Consider the following 14932-nt stretch of genomic DNA (forward strand, 5'->3'; position numbering starts at 1 on the left):
TAAAAAAAAATTTAAATGATACCCAATTATTGAATAACTTCAGATTCATACACTTTTCTCTTCTTTTTAACTATTGTTTTCTTCTTTTTTGTGCTTAGAGTTTCTTCTTCTTCTTTTTCTTTGTTGCAAAATGAGTTTATTAACTTTATTGTTATTTTGAAACTTTGATGATTGAGATTTGTTCGTTATGACATTTGAAAGTTGTCACTACTAGAAATTCCGCCAAAACCGACCGCGGCCGATTGACCGACAGCCGACCAAAATCGGTTGGTTTTTTAAAATATTTTATTTATAAATTTTTTTTTACGAAACCGACCAACTTTGGTCGGTTCTTTTTGGCGCAAAATTACGAAAAACTATTTTTGCATGCCACAAAATTTATTCTTCAAGAAACAGACCAACTTTGGTCGGATTTTTATTTAAAATAAATTAAAATTAATATTCAAAAAATCGATCGAAATTGGTCGGTTATTTTAGTCGGTCATATTAAAAACTAACTGATTTCGGTCGATAATTTTATATTTTTAACAAAACCGACCGAAATCGATTGGTTATTTAAAGCGAAAATATAATTAAATAGTATAAATAAAATAAAGTCTTAAACCAAAATGCACCAATGGTCTAATGGTAGAATAGTATCCTGCCACAGTACAAACCTCGGTTCGATTCCCAAATGATGCATTTTTTAATTACATAATTACAAATACCGACCGACTTCGGTCAGAACATACCAATCTAAGTCGATCGGTTGGCTCCACCGACCACATGATTATCGTCCACCACGAATCGATCGCTTTTTGCCAATTACCGACCAACATCCTATTTTAACAGTTGATTTTTTCCCTTTTTAGTAGTGTGTGTATGTTTCAAATTTGAGCTTATTTAGAGTAGATTTGGGCATTAAATCATACATTAGATTGTTGAAATTCGAAGAACAAGTTTATGTTTCAGAACTTAAGATTCGGAATCTAAAGTTGCATTCAATAGTAAGATTTGAATTTCTGAAGTTGCATTTGAAAGATAGAAGAAGTGCAGATTTGATTTCTGAAATTACATTTGAAAGGTAGAAGAACTTCAAATTTGATTTCTAAAGTTGCATTGAAGAGATTGAACTATTTCAGATCCAAACGGATATACTTTTCAAAATTTTGTGCAATGCAAATATAACTTCAATGGTGGCCCCAAAAGTAGGTATATATGAAAATGCCCCTTATCTATAACATATCAAACCAAAAAAAAAAATGTTAAATAAGAATATTTTGACAAGTTCTTTTACGGGTCAATCTACATAGTTAGCCCAAATCAACCCAACTTTTAGATGAATTAACTTGGGTTATGTCCAAATTGACCCACCCGCCCAATCATATTTGAATGAGCTAATTTTGTCACCCCAACTACAAGCAACACTTTAAGCTCAACAGCCAAATTTATGAACACAAAATATACACATGAAAATTATCACCACGAAAGACCACCTTATTTTCCCATGAATAATGAACATTTCAGAATCAGTATCTACTTTCCAATCAATATCAATAGAAGATTTCTACTTTTTCAGCTTAGAAGCCTAATGTATTTACAATGTCAGCCTTCTGGCATGATCTTCAGATGGAGGATGCCCATTTATGGCTTCACAGTCAATATGATGTCTTAAATTGAGCTTTCACATCCAAAATCAACACTGACACACTCAAGATCCGGACTGAAAGCTGAATTACTGAGCAATCTGTAACGGCTGAACAATCTGGTCACTACTCAAAATGCTAGAGCATTCCGAACTTTGAAGTGATATTATGACCAAATACATATGATTCCACTCTTATCCGAGGTAGCCAGAGGTTTACCAAAACCACTCCATGAACAACATAGAACAGGGGCCGTGTGTTCTTTCAAAGTGCTTACCATTTTAGTGTTTGATACTGACCAAATATGAACAGATCCATCAACAGAACCAGAAGCAACATAACTGTCATCTGGACTGATACAGGAACGACTCCAATTAGATGCAACTCGATTTTCATTCGCTCTGAAAGTGCCACAAATTTCAAGGGTACGAATATCAAATAGATTGTGCAAGTTGTCTCTCCCACTGGTTAATATTACATTTCCATTTCGAGAGAGTGAAACTGATGTAACAGCCTGTGAATGTGCAGCAACTTCACTCAGAAGCTTCCCTGTCTGAATATCCCATAATCTAAGACTCCCATCGACATGACCGGAACAAATGGTCAGGCCATCCATGCTAAACGAAAGGCTATTACAGTTACTGTGGAAGATAATAGTGTTAGTACAGTAACCCTTCTGCAGATCCCAAATTTTTATGGTACGATCATACGCAGCACTCACCACGTATCGACTTGAAAATTTGCTCACGTCTACAGCACAAACTTTGTCTACATGCCCAGTAAGAGTATGTCGTATCCTGCCTGAATTTGCATCCCACACATACAAGTTATTTGAACTACTTGCTGCAATGATGTATTTGTTATCATGTGTAATGGAAAGATCAAGGACAGAACCCAGACAACCGTAAAGACTGCTGCTTAATGATCCACTTGTAGTATCCCACATTTTAATTGCCCGGTCCTGCCCACCGCTTATCAATTTACTGGAGTTATACTCAAAAAGAATCGAGGCACATCCACCATCATGGGCGGGGATTCTTTGTTTGCATATACTAGGAAGGGAAGATTCTGCATAAAAGTTTGCACCATCTTCACTTTGGCGGACCACACCATCCACTTGTTGACGAGCAAGTTTTTCTATACTGGTGGCCTTGACCTTATCCAGCATATCTTCGTAGAGAGCATTAGCCTAGAACCACAAAAAGTGGCAAATGAGTAAATGCAAGAGAACCTATCCATGAGTAACTCATGGTAAAACTTATAAGAATACTGACTGAAAACGTAGTTCCCCTAACCCTATTATACTATTAGGAGAACTGAAAATGATCATTGGTAGTTCCAATGAATTAGCCCAACTTGTCAAAGATTTGAATTTTGATCAGATTACAGGGTAGATTCACAGTAAAATAATTTTTTAACAGATGGAGCTTGCCTCCTATTTTTGGTAGCAGACTAACATGATTAAAAGTTTTAGCATGCAGAACTATTGCCAAACAGTTGCTAAGCGCTATTCGCTATAAAAGTGCAAAGATACCGTCTACCATTCCTTGAATAAATACATGTTGACCACCCAATAATAATCCTTGCTAGCAGTTCATTTTCAGATTTCAGAAACTCTACACTTCATTGACATGAAAAAATCATTATGAACTGTAAATATTGGAGATACCCCAGAAATGAATTCCTCACCAACCACTACTAGCAACTCCAGCATGAGCAAAAGTAAAATATTGAGCATGTGGAGTATCAGTATGGGTGCTTTCTTTCAGCATTATTCCAAAAAAACACCAGAAATTACAATTTGAACGATCATAAAATATAATACTTCTTTATCCTGGGTTAGGTTTAGGTCGTTCATCTGTCCACATCCCAAAAGCAGTAGATTAGACAAAAAATAAGCTTTTAAATAAACTAGTAGTTCTTCATCATTGAATTCTCAAAAAATACAATGCGCCAAATGGATGGAACCCAGGGGTGTGGCTTGCGGTCAATGAAGTGGGTGAAAATGAGAGGAGACCAAGGTTCAGCTCCCAGCAGAGATAAAAAAAAACATTAGCTGACTTTTTCTCATCATCCTCCGCCTTGGTGAGCAGAATTACCCGATACCCGTGTTGGTGGGAGAGAGTAGGTACCCAGTGAAATACCCTAGGTGCACACAAGTTAACCCGGACACCACCGTTATTAAAAAAAAAAAAAGGTACGTACCACATGGATGGGCAACAAGAACAATAGTTGAAGGAAGTAAGAGCAAGTTGATGGTTATATTAAGTGTAGGGAAATCTTCATGATGACAAGCCTAAATTAATCAAGATAATTTTAATTGGGGTTACCACTAGTTAAAAATAAAAAACATAGTACGCATTTTAGCTCTCTGACAGTATCGAGGCCCGATGAACACTCAATTTTTAATGAACAATCAAGCTTAAAAAATTTAAAGGCCTACAAATAGGAGAGCATGCAAAGGATAAGCAGCAGGAATTACTCAACACCTCGTTAAGGCGCTCAGCATCCTGCATCTTCTGCAGCATCCAACGATCAACCAACGTTTTATTTTCTGCCTCAGCATTGTTTGCTCTCAGAGTCATTGCTTCAAGTTGTGCTTTAAGCTCCTGGTGCTCACCCATAATCAATTCCAAAGCTTTAGTCTTTTCTGTGAGAAGTTCAGTTAAACGAGAACATTCATCCCTGCAGCACACCCATCAAAGAAAGAATAGAGCAGTTAAACTCCATCCGGGCATCCAAAGTAAACTTGCTGAGCTCATCTTAGGATATCCAAAGTAAACTTTATTTGTTAAATTGGGAAACTAAGATACTTGTTATAATCTAAAACATGAAGGTCACAAGCTTGAAACAGAATCAGAACTTGGTAAGATGTCATATTGCTAAAGAATTATAACCAATCCCTATTGTGTTCTTTATTTCTGTCCCTTTGTTTTTTCATTTTACTTTTCGCATTTTTTTTTGTTGGCAAAAAGGTAAGAATATAATTTAGAATGGCAAATGATTAGGAGGATGAGAATAACACCTTGATTCGTTTAGCTCATTCTGAAGGTCAGTAATGATAGCTTCCTTCTCTTGAACTAAAGATTTTGAAGCTCTTGATTCAGCTACTTCCACCACAAGCTGCTCTGACAGTCGTGCTTGAGCTTTGTAACATTGCTGAAGTTCAACTTCAAGATTTTCAGCTTTCTCTTTCCACTCTGAACCCTAAAATCATAGGAACTACATAAGCACAAGAACCCTTTTTCAGCAATATATACCTAGAGGAGAAGTGACCTAGTGCAACAAAATTCCACATTCAATGGTTGTAGTTAAAAATTCGTTGTACTCCCTCCGGTCCAAAATAAGTGATTTTTTGGATGTTTTCACACAGATTAAGAAATCCATCTTTTAGCATTAATTACCAATAGAATTGACCATATTAACCTTTATTATCTCACATAAATACTCCTAACACATATTCCAACACTATTTACTCCAGGGACAATATAGGAAAAAAATAATTAATTCATTCTTGAAATCTGGAAAAATCACTTATTTTGGACCACAAGAAAAAGGCCAAAAAATCACTTATTTTGGACCGGAGGGAGTAGAAAACTGCGGTTGGTCAGTTTAACTTGCATCTCATTCCTTAAGCATGACATTAAGGGCGATAAGTAAATTCTACATCATGCATGGCAAGTGACTCATCACCTGGCAAAAACTTAAAAAAATATGAACTGTTAAAAGTAAAAAAGAAATATTAAATATATCACATAACATTCTTAACGATTATGTTTTTCTTGAAAGTCAATGGAAGTCAAGAGAATCGACAAGAATAATATGTAAAACATTTTCAGTTATAATGTCATAACAAATAGGAATACAAAGAATTAGAAAACTTTCCTTATTTGATCAGCTCAAAGCTCCTATATACGGAGTTCTCTTATATGTTGTTAATACTCTATTCAACAAGAATTTTTCTCTTTTCTTTTCTAGTATCACATTGTAGCAAGTTCTGTCTTCTGGAGCTGAGTCTCGTTAAGATGAAAGCAACGGTGAAACCGTGACCCTGAAGCCCTCCATTCATAGTGTTGAGGTTGTCAAGTTAGTAGTCTACGCTAGTTCACATTTCAAGTTAATGGCTAACTTTTGCCGAATCAGCATCATATTATTATCTTATCATTTATTTAGCACTATGAATTGAAGAAAAATCTGGCAATGCTGACAGTAGGACAGTCTTTGTCGGTAGTCTTGATAAGCTGGCGCCTGGCAGCATGCGTGATTTCAAATTCAGTCATTTCTCATGGATGCACAATTGTGCAATGGCTAAGACAGTCTAGCGCAAAGTCAGTTTGTCTCAGGATAGGATTAAATTTCATTTTGCCCCCCATATCCGACTTGAGCTTGAGGCAACATATTAAAGTCAAGAGAATCTTTAACAACGTCACAATTCACATTTAGATTATTTTATTATTATTATTATAATAATTAAGAATCCCAAGAATTAGGAAAGTTTTCATATTTTATTAGCTCAAACTCATATACAAAGAGCTCTTTTGTATGTTGTTAATCACTCAATTCAAACAAGAGGTTTTCACCTTCTATTTTGTTTACACATAAACATTAATGGTCACTAAGCTTTCATTTTTCTTATTTGTTTAACTTCTATCTTGCTTGTTTTATCGTCTAAAGGAGCTGGAGGAGGTGGTAGCCCATAACTGATTGAGAACAAGGTCTTGATCCAAAGAAAAAAGAAAATGATTGGGAACAAGGTCCATCCGCTTGTGACTTGGAATACTTTATTGTTTAAAACTCAAACTTAGGAAATAGTGTGTAGATGAATCATGTTTGTTTCAAACACTAAGATCGATACAAGATCACATAAAAGAATAGACAAAAGATACATCTAAGATGAAAATTTTGGAAGTCTGCCATGATCCCAATCAGACATAAAACCAGGGAAATCAACTAATGTACTGAGTGCTAACCAAAAAATTTAGTGAAATTCTACCGACACGGAATGTTCCTATCAAACAAACAAAACATTAGTGAAAATGCCAAATTGGAATACGTCCAAGATACTCTATGCAGGACAATTCATTTACTGATTCTAAATGTATAAAAGTATATAATCATCAACATCCATAAAAGGCTTTGTTGTAAATCATCAGTTTTGACAGAATTGTGAAACTTAGTGCAGTACATATGATCATTACTCAATAAAGTCATCATTAATCAAGCGCAATCAAAACTTATATCAACCAAATTACCAAACTCAGAAAATATAAACAGAGAAAAAAGCAAACTGGAGAATAGAGGGGGCGGGGACCTGCAAAACGAGAGGCCTAGTGAGGGCAAGGAAAGCAGGGGCATGAGCCCCTTCCTCCACTAAATGCCGCTTTCTTAGAGCCTTTAATGCATCCCTAATTGCTCCAACAGCAACTTCTTCGTATGACCTAAAACAAACAACAACAACAACAAAAAATCATCGGAATTCAACTGAAGTCACGCAAATCAGTTCTGCGTATTTCAAAAACTTCAAAATTAATATTTTTTTTACAACTTACATATTTGATCAGTTGCCCTCGATCTGCACATTCAGATTCAATTTTTCCTGGTTTCGGCTTCGGCTTGAATATAAGAAGAGGATGTTTTGCTGGGGAAGAAAGAGAAGATCGTTAGGGTCACAATAAGCAGCAGCTGACGTTGATCTTTTTGCTCACAAATCATGCCACGTCATCACGTCTCTATCATCCCCAGTCGGGTCGGATGCTCCGTTTTTATCCCTCTCTATCAAATTTGGGGGAAATTGGAAAAATTAAATTCGTACCAATCCTCAAAACTGTCCCCTGTTATAAAACAAAGACTATAAAGTAAAGACAAGTATAGAGAGAAACTGATATATTATTCGAATTCAAACTGATGTACATAATGAACTGAAATATCTTCTATTTATAGAAGAAAGGAAGCTGCTCTGTAAGTTGCTACTACAAGCTGCTGTGTAAGCTGCTACTACAAGCTGCAGTGTAAGCTACTATAAGCTGCTGTGTAAGCTTCTACTACAAGCTGTTGTGTAAGCTGCTACAAGCTGTTGTGTAAGTTGCTGATATACCAGATATGGATAATCTTCTACTGAGAGCAATATTTATCCATAACGGACTACTGAATGGATAAGCTTATTATACCCGGTATGGATAATCTTCTACCGGGGGTAATGTTTATCCATAACCGGGTACTGAAAAGATAAGCTCGTTATACCCGGTATGGATAATCTTCTACCGGGGGTAATGTTTATCCATAACTGGGTACCGAAGTGATAAGCTTCTTCAGGAAGCTTATTTCCAATATAGTACTAAATAGATAAACATATTTACGGTGGAGTCCCATATGGGTAAGCTTCTTCAGGTAGCTTATTTACAACGGAGTACTAAATGAACATCCATAATATAATATATTTATAACACTCCCCCTTGGATGTTCATTAAAAAGATAATGTGTCTCATTAAAACCTTACTGGAAAAAAACCACGTGGGAAAAAAATCTCAGTGAAGGAAAAAGAGTACACATATTTAGTAAGATGCATTGTTAGGTGCCTCATTAAAAACCTTATAAGGAAAACCCCATGGGAAAAACCTTAGTAAGGGAAAAAGAGTGCATCACGTATTTTACTCCCCCTGATGAAAACCTTGTTTCAAATATTTGAGTCTCCGCATTCCAATCTTGTATACCATCTTCTCAAAAGTTGAAGTTGGCAAAGATTTAGTGAATAAATCTGCTGGATTATTACTTGAACGGATTTGTTGCACATCAATGTCACCACTTTTCTGAAGATCGTGTGTGTAGAACAATTTTGGTGAAATGTGCTTCGTTCTATCTCCTTTTATAAATCCTCCATTCAATTGGGTTATGCATGCAGCATTGTCTTCGTATAAAATTGTGGGTCTTTTCTCACATTCCAAACCACATTTTTCTCGAATAAAATGAATTATTGATCTCAACCATACGCATTCCCTACTTGCTTCATGAATAGCTATTATCTCAGCGTGATTTGAAGAAGTAGCAACAGTAGATTGCTTTGTGGAGCGCCATGATATGATAGTAAATCCATATGTAAATACGTAGCCGGTTTGAGATCGAGCTTTATGGGGATCAGATAAATAACCTGCATCTGCATAACCAACAAGGTCTGCACTATCTTTGTTAACATAAAACAAACCCATATCAAGAGTTCCCTTTAAATATCGCAATATATGCTTAATCCCGTTCCAATGTCTCCGTGTAGGAGAAGAACTATATCTTGCTAGTAAATTAACAGAAAATGCTATGTCAGGCCTTGTAGCATTAGCAAGATACATTAGTGCACCAATTGCACTGAGATAGGGTACTTCGGGACCAAGGAGTTCCTCGTCCTCTTCTAGAGGTCGGAACAAATCCTTATTCACTTCAAGTGATCGAACAACCATTGGTGTACTCAATGGGTGCGCTTTGTCCATGTAAAAGCGTTTTAAGACCCTTTCTGTATAGGCAGATTGATGGATAAAGATCTCGTCTGCTAAATGTTCAATTTGCAGACCAAGACAAAGTTTTGTCTTTCCAAGATCTTTCATCTCAAATTCTTTCTTAAGATATTCAATTGCCTTTTGGAGCTCTTTTAGAGTTCCAACAAGATTTATGTCATCAACATAAACAGCAAGTATAACAAATTCTGATGCCATTTTCTTTATAAAAATACATGGACAAATAACATCATTTATGTAACCTTCTTTCAGCAAATATTCACTAAGGCGATTATACCACATGCGCCCAGATTGCTTTAAACCGTACAAAGATCTTTATATTTTGATCGAGTACATTTCTCAAGACTTTGAATTATATGCTTCGGGCATTTTCAATCCTTCAAGGATCTTCATATAGATTTAGCCAAATAAGTCATATAGGTTAAGACTTGTATCTAAATGGTACGACATCTTAAAGTGTCTGGACTGCTAGTCCGATCCTCACAATCGTTTACAATATTGTGCACTATATTGTATTAAATGTATCGTCGACGATCATTTTGTGTCAGTTCCGAAGCGACATAACTTGTGGAGATCTCATCACTTTCTTTATTTTCAGGTACCTGAACTTTTCCGGGAGTTTCATGAAATGTTATGTCGTGGGCTCTTCTAGAGCATATTTCCTCCTCATTATGATCATTTTGATCATTAGCTCCTACTATTTTTCAAGGATTGTTACATTTGGAACCGATTGATCTACCACGCTTCATGCGTACAGTAAACTCTATCCTTCAAGGACTTTAATTTTAATAGGATCATTTGCAGCTGAAATATGATATTTAATTATAGATCAGCAAATGCTTCTGACATTCGACTTGAATTATATTCTAAGTGAGGATCATGATAATTCGATTCATATAGCATATTTTTCAACTGCTTATTCCATCCCCCAAATGTTAGAAAAACTAACATATATCCCCAATCATCTTTGGGAAACATATCTTTGTGTATTATGGTAGAGAAATTAATCATATACCACGCAACAAAAGATAGTAAAAATATTTGGTTTATGATCCTAAACCAATTGAAGGGAGGATTTATCATATATTGTTGATCTGATGCATACAAGTGCTGCTATATGCAATTTAGAAAATCTTAGACCAACACATGAAGCTTTGTTCTCATAAACAATGGTTTAGACATTAATAGGAGGTATTCAATGCTAAACCAGCTTGGATATAAACCAGCATTATCAAGATGAACTGTCTTGATTTCATAATCTGAAAATTATGCTCTTAATCGAGAAAAGCAATTCCAAATGCCAAACTGCAGGTTGACAATAATTACACATATAACCATCTCATATATGCACCTATAAGTGGTTCACATGATAGGTGAATGGGCCCATATTCACCTTTTATATATTTCAGAATCAGGGGTCTTAGTCCCAACTTTAGCTGGTATAATCAATTCATTATGAGAACAAGCAACACATGAGAATTCCTGAAGAATCTTCTAGTTCTTTAGTATATGCTTATCTGAATTCTCAAATAGCTCATTTAAAAATGGCAAATGAAAACTTCAAGTTTATCATGTCATGTGCTATCTCTTAGTAAACTTCTAGTTTACTATGGCATAAACTTTTGCTTTAGTAAACTTCTGGTTTACTGTGATACATGATATAGTACAAATTAAAGAATAAGGTAGGTAACTTCTCACATACATATTATTTTACCCCCTATGATTATGGAAACATGAAGATTATCAATCTTCCAATCATTTGTAGTCTCGATATGATAGCCATTTGTATTTGTAAACTTCAGGTTTACTGCAACATATGTTTTGACCATAATCATATAATATGAATGACATATTTGTATATAAGCTCTTCGAGAGCCTTAATTTATTATCCACAATCCAATATTTATCTGGCACTACTGGTGTCATATATTCTTTAGGCAAACATTTAGCTCTTCAGGAGTTATTGATACTTTTTGTACTATCAAATATTGCTCAGACACTGCTGGTGTCATGAGAGAAAATCACAATCAAATAAACAATGTAAAACAATTGTTTAAGCACACGAAAACTCTTCTTCATAATATTTTTCCACTTCATGAGGCAATTTCAACTGTGTTACTTCTTCAGGAGCAAATTTAAAATACGAAATATTGAGTATATATTCTCTCAATTATATTAACTCTTCTGGAGGTGAATTGTAATGTATTCACATCAAGAGCGCGTTCATATTTACCCGACTTATTAGTATTGTCACATTCACTTCAGGGAATGGATTAATGTTATCAAAAGTTCTCATCCTTCAGGAAATCGAACATAATTATCTGAATGCGCATTAATCACATCAAATTGTGACGCCTCAACCTCTTTTAAAATATTTACTACTTCAGGAGCAAATCGAGACGTGCATTTAATATAGAGAATATTTATGTAGCTTATCTTCAATTGTAACTATAGAAAACCTAAATTATCACTTCTGGTGATCATAGACATATACCACTTCTGGTGGTTAACAAAATATAATTACAATGAGATATATGAAATATAACTACTCCTGGTGGTTGTATATTTCTTGCAAACTCTGCTAGAGTTTAAGTTGATCTAATAATATTATCCATATTCTTTAAAATGACATAAATAAGATATATTATAGTAAACATCATTATCAAATCATAATTTTTCTTTATGTACAACAATTACATAACCATACTATCTATTACAAATAACAAAAATTAAAATATTTACATTTCTACAGATTCACCACCGATTACATGACTTGTTTCTCCTTCTGGGAGTGCAAAGTAATCAGCTACATCCAAATGCATGAAGTCTAAATTATCTTCAGAAATAAAATTTGCTTCAGCATTTTTCTCTGTCTTCTTCAGGGAGACTTGATAAAACTCAACCAGGTGCTTTGGCGTACGACAAGTACGTGACCAGTGCCTTTTTCCTCCACATCTATAGCATGCATTTTCTACATTTGGCGCTTGCACCGCTTCATGCTTTTGTTCCTTCCTTTTCCACTGTTGGTGGTGAGGAGGCTTCTTTGGTGCATTATTATTACCATGATTGAGGTTTCTTCCCCGACCACGACCATGACCACGACTGGGGCCACAACCTCTTCCACGTTTAGCTTAGTGGAAGTTCGTCTCATTCACTTCAGGGAATGGACAAGAACCAATAGGTCGACTTTCATGATTTTTCATTAATAGCCCATTATGTTGCTCTGCTATAAAAAGATGTGAGATAAGTTCAGAATACTTTTTAAATCCCATCTCTCGATATTGCTGCTGCAGGAGCATATTCGAGGCATGAAAAGTGGTGAAAGTTTTCTCTAACATATCATGATCAGTAATATTATCACCACATAATTTTAATTGGGAAATAATTCTGAACATAGCAGAATTATACTCACTGATAGATTTAAAATCTTGTAGCCTTAGATGAGTCCAATCATAACGTGTCTGTGGAAGAACGACCATCTTCAGGTGGTCATATCTATCTTTCAAATTATTCCACAGTATGACTGGATCTTTAATAGTGAGATATTCCATTTTCAGGCCCTCATCAAGGTGATGGCGTAGGAATATCATTGCTTTGGCACGGTCTTGGTTTAATGCCTGATTTTTATCCTTGATGGTGTCTGCCAGACCCATCGCATCAAGATGAATTTCAGCATCAAGCACCCAAGACATGTAGCTTTTGCCCGATATATCCAGGGCTACAAATTCAAGTTTAGAAAGATTTGACATTATTTAGGAAAAGAAAGTTCTTACCTCAGATACTTTCAAAATATTTGCTCGAGATGGTAGAGCTTCGTGTTGATAACGTGTTATAAAACAAAGACTATAAAGTAAAGACAAGTATAGAGAGAAACTGATATATTATTCGAATTCAAACTGATGTACATAATGAACTGAAATATCTTCTATTTATAGAAGAAAGGAAGCTGCTCTGTAAGCTGCTACTACAAGCTGCTGTGTAAGCTGCTACTACAAGCTGCTGTGTAAGCTGCTATAAGCTGCTGTGTAAGCTGTTACTACAAGCTGTTGTGTAAGTTGCTGCTATACCAGATATGGATAATCTTCTACTGAGAGCAATATTTATCCATAACGGAGTACTGAATGGATAAGCTTATTATACCCGGTATGGATAATCTTCTATCGGGGGTAATGTTTATCCATAACCGGGTACTGAAAAGATAAGCTCATTATACCCGGTATGGATAATCTTCTACCGGAGTAATGTTTATCCATAACTGGGTACCGAAGTGATAAGCTTCTTCAGGAAGCTTATTTCCAATATAGTACTAAATAGATAAACATATTTACGGTGGAGTCCCATATGGGTAAGCTTCTTCAGGAAGCTTATTTACAACGGAGTACTAAATGAACATCCATAATATAATATATTTATAACACCCCCGATATTATACGTTTTATGATTATTTTTACGTTTCGATCCAATCCCACGTGATACATGATAAACTAAAAAAGGAAAAAGTGGAAAAGAATTATCCTTTTCTTTGGTTGGAAAATTTAAAAATTCTCCCACTTAATTTGCCTTTTGACTTTTGTTTTACATGATTATTAAGAAATGTAGTAGTAGTTGATTATGAGTGTTACTTTGTCATCATATTTGACTTTTTTTAAAAAGAAATTAAATAATACTACCATTTTTATCTATATTAAGTAAAACTTTTTGTACTATTAAAATTTACTAAAACTTTCTATAGGAAAAAGATGACAACATTTGAAAAATCTAGAAAATGAGGCTAAACATTTTGAAACAAATAAAGTACTAGTAACTGTTTTGGGTAGTATCAGAAAAGATCTTATTATGACATTAGTAATGGACTAATGGTCAAGTGCATGGAAGGGTGGACAAAAGGTGAAATAGCAACTTTGTGACCAATAGACCAATGGAAAAGATTTACATAGACTTTTATTACCTAATCATGGTTAATTATTATGTTTCTCACCTCATTTCAATTACCATTTAATTATGTTAAACTTATATGATTTGGGGTAAAAACTGAATGTGTATAAATAATTTCTTAAATAAGAGTATGACATGTGGAGCTTAAAATGGAGAAACGTGATCATTAAAAATTCATATAGTCAGTCTCACTTATTTGAGATTGAAGCGCACGCGCTTGTTGTTGTTATAAATAAGAGTACGGTAATTCAAAATTAACGTCTTCCCACCATGATTCCCGAAACAAATTCATTGCGGGGAATACTTTACAAACATGTTTTTCTTTCTTCCCATTGAGTCCATACTTTTTACTTCCACCACAAGATATGATTCATGGTAGAGTATAACACTTGCATTGAAAATACAAGAAAAATAAGTTGCCATTGCTGTAAAGGTGTTCTAATATTTAAAGTAGTTAATCGTATCATAATAAGATAATCTCTTTGATCCTATTAGGAGTGGCAACAGGCGGATCGGATCGGATATGGTTCGGGTTAAAAACGAATAAATTATCCGGCCCGACCCATATTTAATACCGATAAAAAACGGGTTAACCGGCGGATAATATGAGTAACCATATTATCTATGACTTGTTATATATGATCACTTTTGGGAGAATTCTTAGTCTCCCTAATTTGAGGAACCCCCAATTTGAGACTTTACAAATGTAAAAGTTAGACCCATTGGTTACCCATTTTCTAAATGGATAATATGGTTCTTATCCATGTTTGACCCGTTTTTAAATAGTTCATTATGCAACCCATTTTTTAATGGATAATATGGGTGGTTAACTGTTTTCTTTCCCCTAGATCCTCTTAAAAGAAAACAAAGTGC

At 35.0% G+C, this 14932-nt stretch overlaps 1 protein-coding gene across 1 annotated transcript; it reads right to left on the reverse strand.

The window, feature by feature from the left end:
* Nucleotides 1-1457: 1457 nt before the first annotated feature.
* Nucleotides 1458-7436, reverse strand: LOC107815480 (autophagy-related protein 16-like). The gene is made up of 5 exons (XM_016641063.2): nucleotides 7175-7436; nucleotides 6937-7063; nucleotides 4651-4832; nucleotides 4115-4310; nucleotides 1458-2814 (listed from the first exon to the last, which is right to left on the reverse strand). Coding segments are annotated over exons 1-5 (1530 nt in total). The 5' UTR covers nucleotides 7177-7436; the 3' UTR covers nucleotides 1458-1791.
* Between the last annotated feature and the right edge of the window lie 7496 nt (nucleotides 7437-14932).

Source organism: Nicotiana tabacum, chromosome 6, assembly GCF_000715075.1.
Source record: "Nicotiana tabacum cultivar K326 chromosome 6, ASM71507v2, whole genome shotgun sequence".
NCBI classification, from domain to species: Eukaryota; Viridiplantae; Streptophyta; class Magnoliopsida; order Solanales; family Solanaceae; genus Nicotiana; species Nicotiana tabacum.

Coding starts and splice junctions, on each gene's coding strand:
- LOC107815480 (XM_016641063.2), bottom strand. Junction 4,311..4,650: donor AATGAGCTAAACGAATCAAG/GTGTTATTCTCA, acceptor GGTGTGCTGCAG/GGATGAATGTTCTCGTTTAA. Junction 2,815..4,114: donor ATGCTGAGCGCCTTAACGAG/GTGTTGAGTAAT, acceptor TTGTGGTTCTAG/GCTAATGCTCTCTACGAAGA.